This window comes from Lissotriton vulgaris, chromosome 9 (assembly GCF_964263255.1).
Source record: "Lissotriton vulgaris chromosome 9, aLisVul1.2, whole genome shotgun sequence".
NCBI classification, from domain to species: domain Eukaryota; kingdom Metazoa; phylum Chordata; class Amphibia; order Caudata; family Salamandridae; genus Lissotriton; species Lissotriton vulgaris.
The window spans coordinates 257,005,146-257,019,621 of NC_141697.1; the positions used below are offsets into that span (position 1 = coordinate 257,005,146).

The 14,476-nt window shown below is 46.1% G+C and overlaps 1 protein-coding gene across 4 annotated transcripts in view; it reads right to left on the reverse strand.

Moving 5' to 3' along the window:
* AREL1 (apoptosis resistant E3 ubiquitin protein ligase 1) overlaps nucleotides 1–14,476 on the reverse strand; it is a 618,076-nt gene that overhangs the window by 86,413 nt on the left and 517,187 nt on the right. For all 4 annotated transcript variants that reach the window (XM_086937491.1, XM_086937493.1, XM_086937492.1 and 1 more), the window contains one exon: nucleotides 2,434–2,523. In XM_086937491.1, the coding sequence (XP_086793617.1) occupies nucleotides 2,434–2,523 (90 nt within the window). The remainder of the gene's footprint in view (nucleotides 1–2,433; nucleotides 2,524–14,476) is intronic.

Below are 14,476 nucleotides of genomic sequence, written 5' to 3' on the forward strand. Positions count from 1 at the left end.
TTAGTGGCAGTCAATTGAGAAGCCAAATAGTAGAGTCGGATATTGGGCAAGGCTATACCGCCATCGTACCACCCCTGCGTGAGCGAGGGAAGAGCAATGCGGGGAGAACCACCGCCCCAGAGGAGGAGGCGGAGGTCTCCTTCAAGTGTGTTAAAATAGGAGTCGGAAATGGGCAATTCTGCAAGGCATACAAAAAGCGAGGGAGTGCAAGCATTTTAAAAAGGGCTGCTCTGCCCGGGAGAGACAGAGGGAGCGATCTCCAGTGTGATATGTCGTTATGAAGTCTTTGTAGCGGGCCCTTGAGGTTACGGTCATAAAAGATTTTGGGGTCTGGGTGACAAAGATGCCGAGGTACTTGAAGCATCTATTATTTTTGATTCCTTATCAAGAGGTGGTGCCTCACCTGATGTCTGTGAATTTGCTCTTTTTCTAGCGTTTGACACGACTAGGGAATCTAAGGGTATCTGACCTTTAATGTAAGCAGGATTCCCAGGAGCGGACCTGTACTTTTTTTTCTATTCTTGGGTTTATGATCCTAGCTCGTACAGGATCTTTAAAAACTTCTGGGGCATGCTTAATGACCCCTTTAATCATGGGTAATATTTGAACAGTTTTTTGTGATTGCTCAAAAGTGTCTAACAAAAAAAAGTCCTCTGCCTCATCTGAGAGCATTGTTATATTATAATAGATGGCAGCCCTATAAATTAGATGCCCAAACCCAATATTATCTTCAGGAGGAGATGGTTTGGATGGATATGTATGTGGGTCAGGGATATCTGGTACATATTGTGGGTTTGGATATTCTCAGTCTGGTATATCAGTAGGATATGGAAAGGGCTCTTCTGGGTCTACCCCATCCCCTACGTTATACTCCTCTTCATTCTGAGAAGGTGTCTGTGGAGGTGAAGATTGAGGTGGAGAATTTTGTGGTGAATGAACAGGTGAAATTTGAGGTGAGGTGTTAAAAGGAATAGAAGGTGAAATAGGAAATATAGGAGAAGAAGGGTGCATAGGTGATGTGGCAGAGTTCTTCTTGACAGGCACTGGGGTTGAAGGTGCTGTATCTATCTTCCTCTTCCTATATGGCATAGTGGAAACATGTCCTGTTTCTGGATCTATGTATATCCTTTTTTGCAAAGGATCAGGTCTAAAAAGCTCTTCTTCTTTAGAAATTGCTTTCGCCACCAATTTTTTCGGCTCCGGGCCTGGTTTCTGCTAGTCTTTAGCCTTAGGAGTTGTTGTATAGTCCTTGGCGTACTTTTTGGCACCGTAGGTATTGTTTTCGGAGCCGAGGCCTGGTTCGAGGGCTTGAAGGCATCAGAAGCGGGCTTTGTAGCTTTCGGCACCGAAGATTTTGGGGTGGAAGCAGGCTTTATTGGTTTTGGTGCAGTCTGGTCTTTAGGAGTCAACGGTTTCTGAGTCTTTTTCGGAACCCGGACTTCTTTCCGTTTCGGTGCTGAGGGAGCTGGTAGTATCGGCACGTGCGATTTGCTCGGTATGGAACTACCGGAAGGCTTTAATATTTTCTTTGGAGCCGGGTTCGATTGGCGGGGCTTTCGAAGCAATGTCTCGGTCTCGACTGGCCCCCGAAGGCGGAGTTTTTACCTTAGCCTTTGGTTTAAGGGTTGGGCTGGGGTAGGGGCAGTCGTACTCACGAGTCGACCTGATGGTATGGAGTCATCGTAGTCGTCTGCCTCAGATATGATCTGGAGATAATCGGAATCTTCCTCGGGGACACATGGTTCTTCATCGAAGATGTCCACCGGTTCCAGAGCTGATCTCTGCATGTCGCGTCGACGGGCCCTCGGATCTCGAATGGTTTTCTTGGATCGAAAGGATGCACAAGCTGTGCAGCTCGACTCGTCTTGTTCAGGTAATAAACACAGATTACACACCTTGTGATGGTCGCTGTGTGGAAATTTTGCTTCACACACGGGGCATTTTTTTTTAATGGTGTCCTTTCCATGAGTTGTAGGCCTCACCACGTGGATAGGCCCAACAGCCTGCGTCGACGACCAGAATCGAAGTGATGAAGTCGAGTCTATGTATATCGATGTTAAAGTTTGTTTTTAGAAAGTTTTGCGCGTCAAAGTCTTTGAAAGGTAGATTTTCGAACCGGAGCGGAAAAGTTGCATCTGAACCCAGTGGTGGAAAAAAACAATCTAAGGATGGAGCCGATGCCCATGCGCACTATCGTCCAAGGGAGGAGTCACCTAACTCGTGACTACAAAGACTTCTTCCAAGACGACAACAACATGCAATCATCCGAGCCCAACACCAGGTGGCGATCTAATGCAAAGTGTAGAATCTGCAGCTCATATGCCTAGAACATAAACTTCACCCAATAGGACTAGTAACCCCCCCTTACTCTTTGGGCGAGAAACCATTTACCCATGGCTGTGTACGGGCTTTCTGATGAGTTGCACCGCTTACCTTCTCCCTAAAATGCCAGGATCCTCCCACCACGATAACATGTGCCTTGAAATCAGAGACGTTGATGTCCCCAGTGCCACACATAAGCAGCTGAAAGAGACCAAAAATCAGTAGAAATGTCTTTGTGGTTTAAACTTACAAGTAACTGAACGACTCAGAATCAGCAATCTAAGGTGAGGAAACTTTGCTTCACTAAGAAAACAAAAGCTGTTTCAAGTACAGAAAAAGAAAGACAAAGAACAGAACTACTCACTGCACATCTAAAATATTTTGACACAAACATCCCAAAAACAGTATCAGACTAAAAGCAGATGGTGCTTAAAAGCTGGTAGGACACAATTCAATACAAATATGTCAGACAAACAGTATAAAGTGCTGCAATTAATTATAAATACTCCTCACAGAATATTCTACAAAACAAAGATGGACATTTACTTAGCATGGTGACTCTGCAGGAGTGTAGATGTTTTTAATTAACGTGTCCAAGGTACAATATGGTAACCAATTTCACTTTTTCCTCTCAGTGTACTTTAGCCATCAAAATGCAACCTTAATATATTTACCACAACATAAATGTTGAGAAGAACAAGTTACTTATTTTCGTCAATGCTCTTTCGTATAAATACTCTATCTTACTGCACATTCCTCACCTTTGGAATATTTCCCAGGCACCAGACGATCTGAAAGTTTAAAAAGCAGGAATCCAAGTGACGTTAGTTTGCGTTTTACAGCGCTTGTTGGGCTCTTTCTGCCCCAGAAGTGACGTAGGGTATCCACATATAAGGGCAACTCCTGAACAATGCTATCAGTTTATTGCTTAACCATTTCCGCGCCGTCTGAGCAGAACGCAACTGCAGGTAAAAAACTGGAGGCACCTGTGTGCAGATCTCTAATTTGGGAGCTTTTTACATAGCAAAAATCGACTTCACAGAACCGGAAGGTGAGGAACCTGAGGTTAGATAAGAGTATCCACCAGAAGGAAAGTTACTTTCCCAGTAAGCACCATCTAGTGTTGCAATCGGAAGTGTGCAAGTTGTTTTTCATCGAAGAAGTCTTTTAAATCAGGAGGTGTAGTGACTCCACCTCTTGCTTGCAAAGCACATGGTGCTCGACTCCATTGTAAGATTGTTTTCCGCTTGGCGGGTGAAAATGGATTGTGATGCTGTATTCTAGTGAGATGACCATGCGAAAAAAGTGTAATGTTTAATGTAGATAACAGCAACCAACACAGGTGTCCGGGAAGGAGGGTGGCCACATGTAAATCTACAGCACTACATGCCACACACAGATGCTTACTGGGTAAATAAAATGCTCCATCTGATGGCATGTGTGGCTGTAGATACACATGCTTAACAGACTGCAGAGGAGTTTTCCTCCCAGAGCAGTGGCTGAACTGTGTGGGTTACGTTTGCTTGAAATAATGTTCGCAAAACTGCAAATTGGCTTGTTGACAGGCCATAAAATCTACACAGTAATGTTTTGTATATGTGTGCAGTGTATTCCATGTAGCTGCCTTATATATGTCAACCATGGGTATATTGCGTAGAAAGGCAATGGAGGCTCTCTTATTTCGAGAATAGTGAGCTTTTGGAGGGATAGGAAGAGATAGTTTAGCTTTGGTGTAACAGGTTTGGGTGCATTTTACAACCCAATGTGAAATGCTTGCTTTAGAAATGACCCTTTCTTTATGTGATTTCGAGAATACAATAAAGAGTTGTTGTGTCTTCCTGAATTATTGAGTTATGTCAATATAATCCATGAGAGCCTTTTTTACATCTAGTTTATGTAAAGCTCTTTCTTCAATGGAATCAGGTTTTAGAAAGAATACTGGCAACTCAGTAGACTGATTTAAGTGGAACTGAGACCACTTTTGTTAGAAATGTAGGGTTGCTACGCTGTACCACTTTGTCTTAATGAAGTCAAAATAAGGGTTCTTCTAGAGTTCATGCCTGAGGCTCACTGACAGATGTGAGGTGATTGGAATGGAAGTAAGTAATATATTGTAAAAACCTTTACAAAAATCGCTCTATGGCGAATGATCATCAAAATAAAACTTCAGTTAAATCATTTATGGAGTCCAACAATAAAAAATAGCTATGGTACAGTTTATGTTAACTAAACAGCGTTTTCCGTTCAATTGGCTTGTGCCGTGCTACTGCGGAGTAACAGTTCATCCGATATGCTTTGAGCGGTCCTTAATCACCCCATAAGGTAATCTTGTAAGGACACGGAGACTTATATACATGAGTAAAAGGTGCCTTTGGATTACATGTGTTTTAAAATAACAAGGATATTGACATCATATAGAAGCCTCGTCGTTAGATTTTATAATAAGGGTGCTGCAAATCCATAAAGTGTCAAGTGCCCAATATTTAACAGGAGATTATTTTTGATATATTAAAAGGAAGGCTTTTTGCATTATGCGTTTCCTAATAGCGTGCCAATTCCGAGAATTGGTGAGCCCAGGTTCAAAAGCTGCTTATTGTGCACACGGTCTCTTCATATTTTCCTCTACCGTCCCCATGAATTGTACGAACCGGCACGCCAGCTGTAGATCTCCTACTCAAAGGCAAGCCTTCACTGCTTGTCTGCAGGATCTTATCTGCCTGGTGTTGAAGATTGTTTTCAAAAGCAGTCGTCGTTCAGGATCCAGTTCACGGCAGGTGTGTAAGATGCGTGATTATCTTATGCTTACCCGCAAAAACGGCACTTAGTTATTTGCGAAGATTGCTTCCATGGTGGAAGGTGCGGCAGGACCGGAAGGGACCAAAGATATTTCTCTTTTGATCTCCTGTTGAAGCCAGCAACTAAATAATTTTGCAGGAAGGGACTTGTTTAGCTCTGCAGCATGCTGAATTCATGGGACCTTCCCCCGAGTGATTCTTTGTCCTCTACTACTGACAGCCTTTTCACTGTCTTATTTACCAAAGACTTAAAGCTGTTTTGCGCCCCTGAAGTTGCCCAGAACTCCTTAAGGCCTAGGCAGTTTGTAGATGCTGTCAGTTAGTCTCTTGCTATGCAGGCCTTGCTTGTGTTTATCTCTTTCCATAGGTGGGAATTCAAAGAGCTTTGTTCGGACCTTCCAATCCTATGCCAGCCTTTCACGTAGGCGCCATTTGGAGATTTTTTTGAGATTGTAAACCAAACACCAGTCTGATTTGTGCGGGAGGGACGTAATTTGGAAGGCTGAAGATTATTCTTACTGATCTTGACAGGGTATGATCCAGAGTGTCCCCATCTCTTCTCCTGAGGCACTCGCTCCCGTGAGTGATAGCTGGGATTAGCTTTGCTTGTAAAACCAGTAGTGTCGAAGCGTGTCTCAATGGTTAGAGCGGCAGACCCTGATGCAGAGGTCTGGCCCGGGACCAGGGTTCAATTCCCGACGCGGCAGGGTCTTGGGTCAATGTCCGCGGACTATATAATTCTCGCCTCGGTGCCTACTCTAACCATGGGTTCCACTCTGCAATTCTGGGCAATAGCTTGCTTAATCTCCACAACGGCCCCTTCAGCGCCGGGGATGCCTGGCTTCACCTTGGGGGTGCCCAGGAGGGACCATCTCACAGGGGAAGCCAGGAAGGGTTCCCCAGCGGTATACAGCGCCAGGATACTCCGAGATGGAGTCACAGTGCGCTTTACAAGTGTACACATTTACACATTTACATTTACATTTACAGGGTTGAAGCCTGGTCCGGTGGTTTTAAGTTGGAGAGATTTTAGAGCTACTGCTATTGAGTTGCCTCTCTGTTTTATGACTTTTTGTGGTTTAAAAGTACCCTTGTCGTCAATTATCACCCCTAGATACTTGTTTTCGGCCATAACTTCCATAGGTGCCCCAGCCAGGTACCATTGAAACCCAGATGTGTTCTTTCTCGGGTTGATGCGCATGACCTTCAACTTCTCTAGGTTGATAGTTAGACCGATATATGCTGCATGACTGATAGTTGCGTTTAGAGGGCGATGAAGCCCAATTGGAGTTCGGTTGATCAGCACAAGGTCGTCGGCATACAGTAAGTTAGAAAGTGACAGCCCCTCAAACCTGGGCACGTGTGAGGTGCTGATGTTTAATTCCGAAGAAAAGTCTGCCATAAACAGGTTAAAAAGCGAAGGGGCCAGCACGCACCTCTGTTTCAGTCCCCTCATTGTTGGTATTTTCCTTGACAGGAATTCGCCGGTTCCTAGCTTTACTTGAACCCATGTGTTGGTGTGTAGGAGAATTATCTTTATTAATAGCGCTGCTGGAATTTTCATCTTCTCTAGTTTGGCCCAAAATGTGTTCCTTTCAATACTGTCAATAAAAGCAGCGGAATAATCAATGAAACAAAGAAAAAGGGGGAGTTTAGCTGCTTCAACGCCGTCCATCAGTAGCTACAGGGCGAGTAAATTTGTGATGGTCCCTGTGCCTTTACAGAAGCCTGTCTGATTAATGGGGATGAGCGATTTTTCATTTGCCCATGCTATTAATTCATCCAGGAGAAGACGGCATAATTTTTTGCCTCAAAGTCAATTAAGGTTACGAGTTGGTAGCTGGTTGCTTTATTCTTATTTCCCTTCTTATGAATTGGGATTATCATGAAGCCTTTCCAGGAGTCTGGTATAATGCCCCCACCTCCTATGTGTTTAAACACTGATAGTAACACGGCTGCACAATAGTCCGGGTCAGTTTTGAACAAAATTGGAGGAATCCTGTTGGGGCCCAGTGAGCCCTCCGTCTTGCCTTTGGCTACTCGGTTTTTAATCTGCAAAGTCGTAAAGTGAAGGACGCTTATTGGTGTTCTGCTGGTGTTTCAATAGGGACTCCGCTTGTCGGGCTGACCTGACCCCGGTTTTGCTTTAGTGAGACTCTCCTCTGAGTTGAAATGTTCCAAGAGGTGGCCTGCCCAAATTTCCTACGTTAGCTGAGAGTTAATACCTTGCACATTGGCATAACCTAGGCTGTTTATTGCTCAGCAAAATCTTGCACTTTGATTTGTCTTTGCGTCATACAAGAGCTTGGCCCACAAGGTGTCTCCTGCTTCCCTTTTTGCTTGCCAGATAACTTTTTTCTTTCTTGCTTTTAGCTGCATGAGGGATTTCTGTAGTATAGTTTCATTTCCCCTTGTCTGAGCTTTCTTAAGTTTTATTTATATCTTTGTTGAGGGCCCTCAGATTCTGTTATTTTGGAAATAGGGAGGTGTTTGAGCTGATTTCCGAACTGTGAGCTTGCAAGTTGGGTTTTGGGCGTTCCCCTCAAGGATAAGGGACCACCTGATCTTTTAGCGTACTGATTTCCTAATTATTTGGTCAGAGTTTCCCAGCAAATTCTCACGTTACTGTGTGCCTCTGCTTGATTTTCCCAGATTGACCTAGTTAGGGCTTGATGTTAGTCTGGTTGACTGGTTTTGCAAGTTAGCATTTTTAAGTTCACAGTATGAATAGTCGCTGGATCCTCCACTGGAGATCCAGGGGCCGCCCTTTTAAGCACATTGAAATTTCCTGGGGCTGATGGTTGCTGTGCTCTTTTGTTCCTATCCTGAAACTAGACAGTTGTAGAGAAACAAATGTATAATCTATTGTAGAGCTTGCTATAGCTTTATGGTATGTTGCTGCGGGCGGTTGATCTCCCGGAAAGTGACTTTTTAGTGCCACGAGGCTCGGGTGCTCAATTTCCTGTATGGAGTTCCTGGTCAGAGCTGACAGATTTATCTTTTTGCCCTGTTCCCGAGTGGGAATTTTCCTAGCCGGGAATTGTCCCTCCAGATCGATAACCCATTTTTGCGGTCCCCATAGATGCACAATAAAATCCCCAGCCAGCAAAAGGTTAGTTGATGGCTCTTCCAAGAATAATCTGGTTATTTCCGTGCCCACCATTTTGACTCCCCTGGCTTTGACGCGTGGGTGACATAAGGAAACTTGGGAGGACCACGTCGCGAGCAGACATTAGGAATCAAAGGGCATATCACAGCCCCAGAACTTGCTTCAGTTCAAAATTAAACAGCAATCATTGGACCACATACACAAAATACGCGACTCTTTTTCCCCTCTCAACAAGAGAACTTTCTTATATTTAGAAATGAACAAGAAAAGATGACGTTCGCATCAGAATTTTGGACGTTTCTATTTACATGTTGGACACCTCTTATGGGATCCAATTATTGAAGCCTTGAAAAAGTTGTAAAGAAACTAAACAACTTGGCTGCCGGTTCAACGCCCAAAAAGAAAGACTGTTACACCAAGCCGTCTAAAATTGACACAGTAGGAATTGAACTGACTTTTTGCTGATCTTATTGATTGGTCTTTGCTAAACAGCTTTACAAATTGATATTTGAATTGACTGAGAGTGCTGAGGTTTAGACATTTATTTTACATTTCCCTGGGTTCATTTGGGTTCTAGTGTTCTGGCACCTTAGGTAGTGGGGTGCTGTTTTTGTAACCTCGAGGGGCACCAATACTTGACTTTATACATTGAATGCACCAAAAGAGTAGATGTGCTACCAATTAGGCCACCACTGCCATCTGTAAATATTGTTAAGTGAACACATAATTTCCACTTTACTGCATAGCATGCTCTAATAGTGGGTTTCTTGCCTCTTTAAGAAAATCCATACATCAGTTAGATTCAAGTATCTAAATTCCAAGACCTTTTGAGCCAGATTGCAAAATGGGGAGTTCTGGGGTATGGAGGTCTTACCGCTCACTAGTTTTGGGTTAGCAGGTCCTGCCAGTTGGGAAGTACCTAGTGTGGGACTACTGAGAGTTCTAATAATGTTGTGCACCATGGTTGTCTGGCCCATGTGGGAGCTACTAGAATGAGGGTCAGAGATGTCTTCTGCAGTTAGTTAATCACAAACAGAAGCAGTGGGAGAGGTGGAAAAGCAAATATCCCTGACTAATTCATCCATACTGCATTCCCCTTGGACTGTGGGTGTTGGAACCTGGAGGCGAAGTTTGGGCATTTGGTGTTTTCTGTTGTGGAGCATAGGTCTATGTCTGGGAGACCCCATTGTTGGAAGACTGGATGGAGTACTAGTGGGTTGAGCTCCTACTTGTAAACTTGTTGTCGTCTTATGCTGAAGAGATCCTCTAGATGGTCTGTGCTAAGTGAGACAGCAGAGCCGGCCTGGTGCCCACCTATTTTTGCAGATACTACATGGTAGTCATGTTGTCTCTTTTGATGAGAATTACCTTGCCTGTAAGGTATGGAAGGAAAACTTTCAGCACTAGATGAACAACTAGCAGCTTTAGGTGACTGATATGGAAAGGAGTCTAACTGGGTTTCTAGTGGCCCTGAAAAGGCAACCTCTGTGAGTGCACTCCCCAACCTGTGAGTGATGAGTCCGTTGTTATGATCCTGTGCCAAACTGGGTCTAGGAAAGGCTGTCCTTGTTGAAATTCCTCCAATGAATAGAGTGGTAAGCTTGGTGGCTAGTCAACACTAGATCTTCCATCTGAACGTTCGCTTGAGACCATTCATGTAATAAGCATTCTTGAAGCGAGCGCATATTGAATCTGCCTTAGGTTATTATGGCTATACATGATGCCATGGTGCATAGGAGACACATTACTGTTTTTATTGGTATCTGTTGATGAGGCTGAAACTGTTGGATAAGCTTTTGAAAGGATTGAATCCTTTCTGTATTTGGGTAAGCTATCCCTGTTTGAGAATTGAGGATGGCTTTGAGGTAAGGTTGTCTTTGAAAGAGGTTGCAGGTGGGACTTGATTGCATTGACTGTGAACCGTAGACGATGAGGTAGGTTTATAGTAGTTTTAGTGTGTTGAAAACAGCTGAGAGTTTTAACTTTTGATGAGCCAGTTGCCCAGATATGAGAAAACATGTATGTTTGGTCTGCAAAGATGAGCTGCTACTACTGCTAAATATTTGGTGAACACTCTGGGGGCTGTAGTGACCACAAATTGAATTACTTTGAATTGAAAGTGATTTCTGTTTAATACAAATCTGACGTACTGTTGATGTGCTGGGTAAATAGGAATGTGAAAGTAGGCGTCCTTTAGGTCCAATGAACATGAAGTCACCTTGATGTAGCAGTAGAATGACATCTTGTAGAGTAACCATACAGAAATGCTGTAGGAGAATATTCCTTTTTAGGGGTCTGAGTTTTAAGATAAGCCTGAGGGATCCCCTTTTTGGGAATGAGAAAGTAAACTGAGTAAACACCTGTGTCCTGTTGGTGTAGTGGCACAGGCTCTATGGCTCCCTTTTGAAGAAGAGTTTTTACTTCCTCTTTGAGCAGCTGTTGATGGCCTTTTGGCAGCATGTGTGTGCGGGGTGGAATGCCTGGATTGGTGAAGTGAGCTACAGGCAATAACCATGTTGAATAATATCCAACACACACTAGTCGGAGGTGATAGTCTGCCATGTGAGAAAGAACTGTTGGAGTCTTCCTCCGACAGTTGTATTATGAGCGAGGGGAATGGCAGGGACGTCAAGGTTTTGTGGTGTTCGCTGACCGAAACACCTGGGGAATTATTTCCTATGTAGGATCACTTATAATATTTTCTGGGGGATGTATGTTGCTACTGGGGACACTGATATATAAAGGAGATGTCTGCAGAAGTACCTTTTGCTACTCCACAATAGGGGTAGGGAAAAAAATTCCCTCTTTGGGTAGATGTTTGTAATGCCCCCATTACTTTGGCCATTTCATTGTCTTTCCTAATTTTTTCAAGTAAGATGTCTACTTGAGGGCCAAAGAGATTTTGTCCATCAAAGGGAAGTGCTAGAATATTTTGTTGCACTTCTGACTTGAAGCCTGAAACCGTGAGCCATGCATGTCTTCTTATGAGGATACTGGTGTTAATGCCTCTAGCAGCTGTATCAGCTGCATCTAGTGCATAGCGGATCGTGGCGTTAGCTATTAGTTTACCCTCCTAAGCAATTTCAAGTGCCCTTTTCTTTTATTGTTCCAGGAGATGTTGGAGGAGTCCCTCCATATCATCCCAGCGTGCTCTGTAATAGTGGTAAAGGAGATAAAAGGGGTTGGCTATCCTCCAATGGTTGTCTGATTGAGATGCCACTCTTCACTGCAGCATCTATTTTCCTTGTTTCTTTGTCTGGTGGGGGTGCCTCGCCAGATATCTCTGAGTTCACCCTCCTCACTGTGGCAACCACTAGAGAGTCTGGTGGTAGTTGACCTTTTATATATGGTGGGTCTGTAGGAGATGTCTTATATTTTTATCCACTTGTGGTGTAATGGCCCATGCTTTTACTGGGTCTTTAAAAATATCTGTGGTATGTCTTAGCATACCTTTAAGCATGGACAGATACTGTGCCGTACGTTGAGTGGATGAAAGTGTTTCAAATAGAAACTCATTCTGTGTGGAGCTTAACTTTTCGATTACTAGCTGCCCTACCAATGATGTCATGTTTTGTTGTATTATCATCTGGAGGGAAAAGTTTAGCCGAATACAAATCCGGGTCCGTGCCTGCAGGTCGGTCAGTGTCATATGTGTCCCACAGATCGTCTTATGTGGCAATAGAGCATTGGTCTCCATCATTCCCATGTTCCTGAAAGGAATGAATAGAACACTCTGGGGAGCAGTGCGAAACTGCAGGAGGTGAAGATGGAGGAGAGTGTGCTCTTCGTGTCACTGATGGTGGTGGCTAATGAGTGGTGGACTGATGGCCTTGTCCACCCATTTTCTATGCTTTGGTGGGCACGGATTCTCCAATGCTTCTTCAAAAGTTAACTCTTTGGGGGGCGTGGCCAAGATGGCGACGGAGTAAGACGTGCCTGCGAGCTCCTCCGGCACCCGAGCCCTTCATAGCTTTGTTTAGCGACATTGGGGCGATTTCAGCTTCGGCTTTTGACTCTCCTGGGTTCGCTGAGGTGTCCTGCATTGGTTTGTTCCTTCTCCCATTGAGCTACGACACGGGACGGCGGACTTAGCCGAGGTGTTACTTTGGTGACGCACAAGCACCGGAGCGGCCTACAGGGCTTTGTCTGGGCGACATCGACTCTTCACACGAGGGGACTCGGGACTCTAGCAAGTTATCGAGTGGAACGTTTGTTTTGCGAGTCCCCCCCACTGGGATTGTGGCGAGCCTGCCTGTGATCCCGGCGTCCTAGCTGGCTGTTGTCGCCGAGCAGAGGTGACGAGGAGGCGCCGGCCTGTCTGGAGCTTTGCTGGACAGCGCAGAAGACGAACGGGCGGTGCCATCTTGCCTCTCACCATCTGAGCTGAGGTGTCGCATCATGTCGACGAGGAATCGCCTGAATAAGCCGGGGAAGGACGTTCCCGGTAAGGGGGCATCTGGATCGCCCCCCGGCCCTAGCAAGTCGCCGACCAAAGAAGACGCTGATGGCCCGGTCACGAAGGCCTTCCTGATTGAGCTTTTTCCCTCCATCAAGGAGGATATCACGGAGCTGAAAGCACAACTAGCCTCCGACCTCTGGGAGGTCCGCCGTGATGTAGACGGCATCGGCGAGCGTGTAGCGACCTTGGAGGACCACGACTTGGGCCTCAGTGGGGACGTCCATCAGCTACAGCAAGATTTGCTCCAGCTTCGCGAGCAGAATCTGGACCTCCAGACGCACTGCGAGGACTTGGAAAACCGGTCCCGTCGCAATAATATCCGAATACGAGCGGTACCGTGGGATGGAGACGGTGGGAATCTGCGGGAATATGTGGAAGCTCTCTTTTTGCACATTTTGGCGGAGGACGATCGCAATGAAGTCAAGATGGACAGAGTACATCGAGTGGGCCTGCCACGTGGCGCGCGCTCGCCGCCTCCCGACATCTTGGTTTGTGTCCACGACTTTCAGCTGAAGGAGACGATCTTGCGGAAGGCTAGAGACACTAACAACTTGCTTTTTCGTGGGCACAGCCCTCAACTTTTTCAAGACCTGGCGGCTTCCACCCTGCAAAAGCGACAGGACTTTCGCCCGATCACGGCCTTCCTGAGGGAGCACGGGGTGTCCTACTCCTGGGGTCACCCCTTTCGGCTTATCCTCCGGTGGCGAAATAGGCTGGTGCAAGTGCGAACAGTAGCAGCCGCCAGGGAGCTGCTCGGAATGGAGGAACATCGGCATCGGCGGACGCCAGCGCCTCTCCAAGAAGACGTCGCCGTTCCCGATCCCCAGCATGGCAAAGAGTGGGCCGACATGGCGTAGCAGAGGGGCCATCGCCATCGGCGAGCCAGAGTGAAAGGGGAGAGGCTTTGGCCTCGGTGGCCCAGGTGACTGAGTCGAGCCGAGTGGACAGCTCCTCGGCGGCCTAGGCCCCCTCAACAGCGGCCCGTGGGAGCCGGGGGGCTCTACCACCTCAGGTACTCTGTGGGACAGTTCTCCGCTGGAGGGTTACCCCGACCCTGGATTCGGGGGGGGGGGGGCATTACCAGGGTCTTCTACCCCCGACCCTTACGGTCATGTCCGACTTTCATTGTTCTCTTTCTATTTTCTGCTTTCCCTTTTTTATGGTTTGTTTTTGAGGCTCCTGTGGATTTGGGTGGGCTTGTTGGCGATGGATCCCGGTGGTGGTGGCTGGGGACCTGGTATGGCTGTGGTGGGTCTGGTTTGTGTCTGGCAGTGGGCTGCATTGATTGGAGCGATGGGGGGGGGTATTGGTCTCGATGTCACTTGTTACGATAGGCTCCTGGAACGTTAAAGGCCTTAATTCTCCTCAAAAGCGCCAGAAAGTATGGAAGTATATTCTTGATCATCAGCTAGATGTGGTGGGCCTGCAGGAGACTCATTTGGCCCGTAAAGATGAGTCTAGACTTAAGCACAGGCAGTATCCCCTGATTTATAAATCCTCAGCCACTACTAAGCACCGAGGGGTTGCGCTTTTGTTCCGCTCTGCCCTTCAATTTCAGCCTGTGGGGGTGCGGGGGGACAAGGAGGGGCGATGGTTGATGGTGAAGGGAATGCTCATGGGTAAGCTTTGCACGTGGTTGGTGGTTTATGCTCCAAATACAGGGCAACATGGGTTCCTTGAGACTCTTCTGAGTGTGATTGGGGATTTCGGGGAGGGAGCGTTGATTGTGATGGGGGATTTCAATTTGATTTGGGATAAATGTCTTGACTGTTCCCATCAGCAGAGGACGGA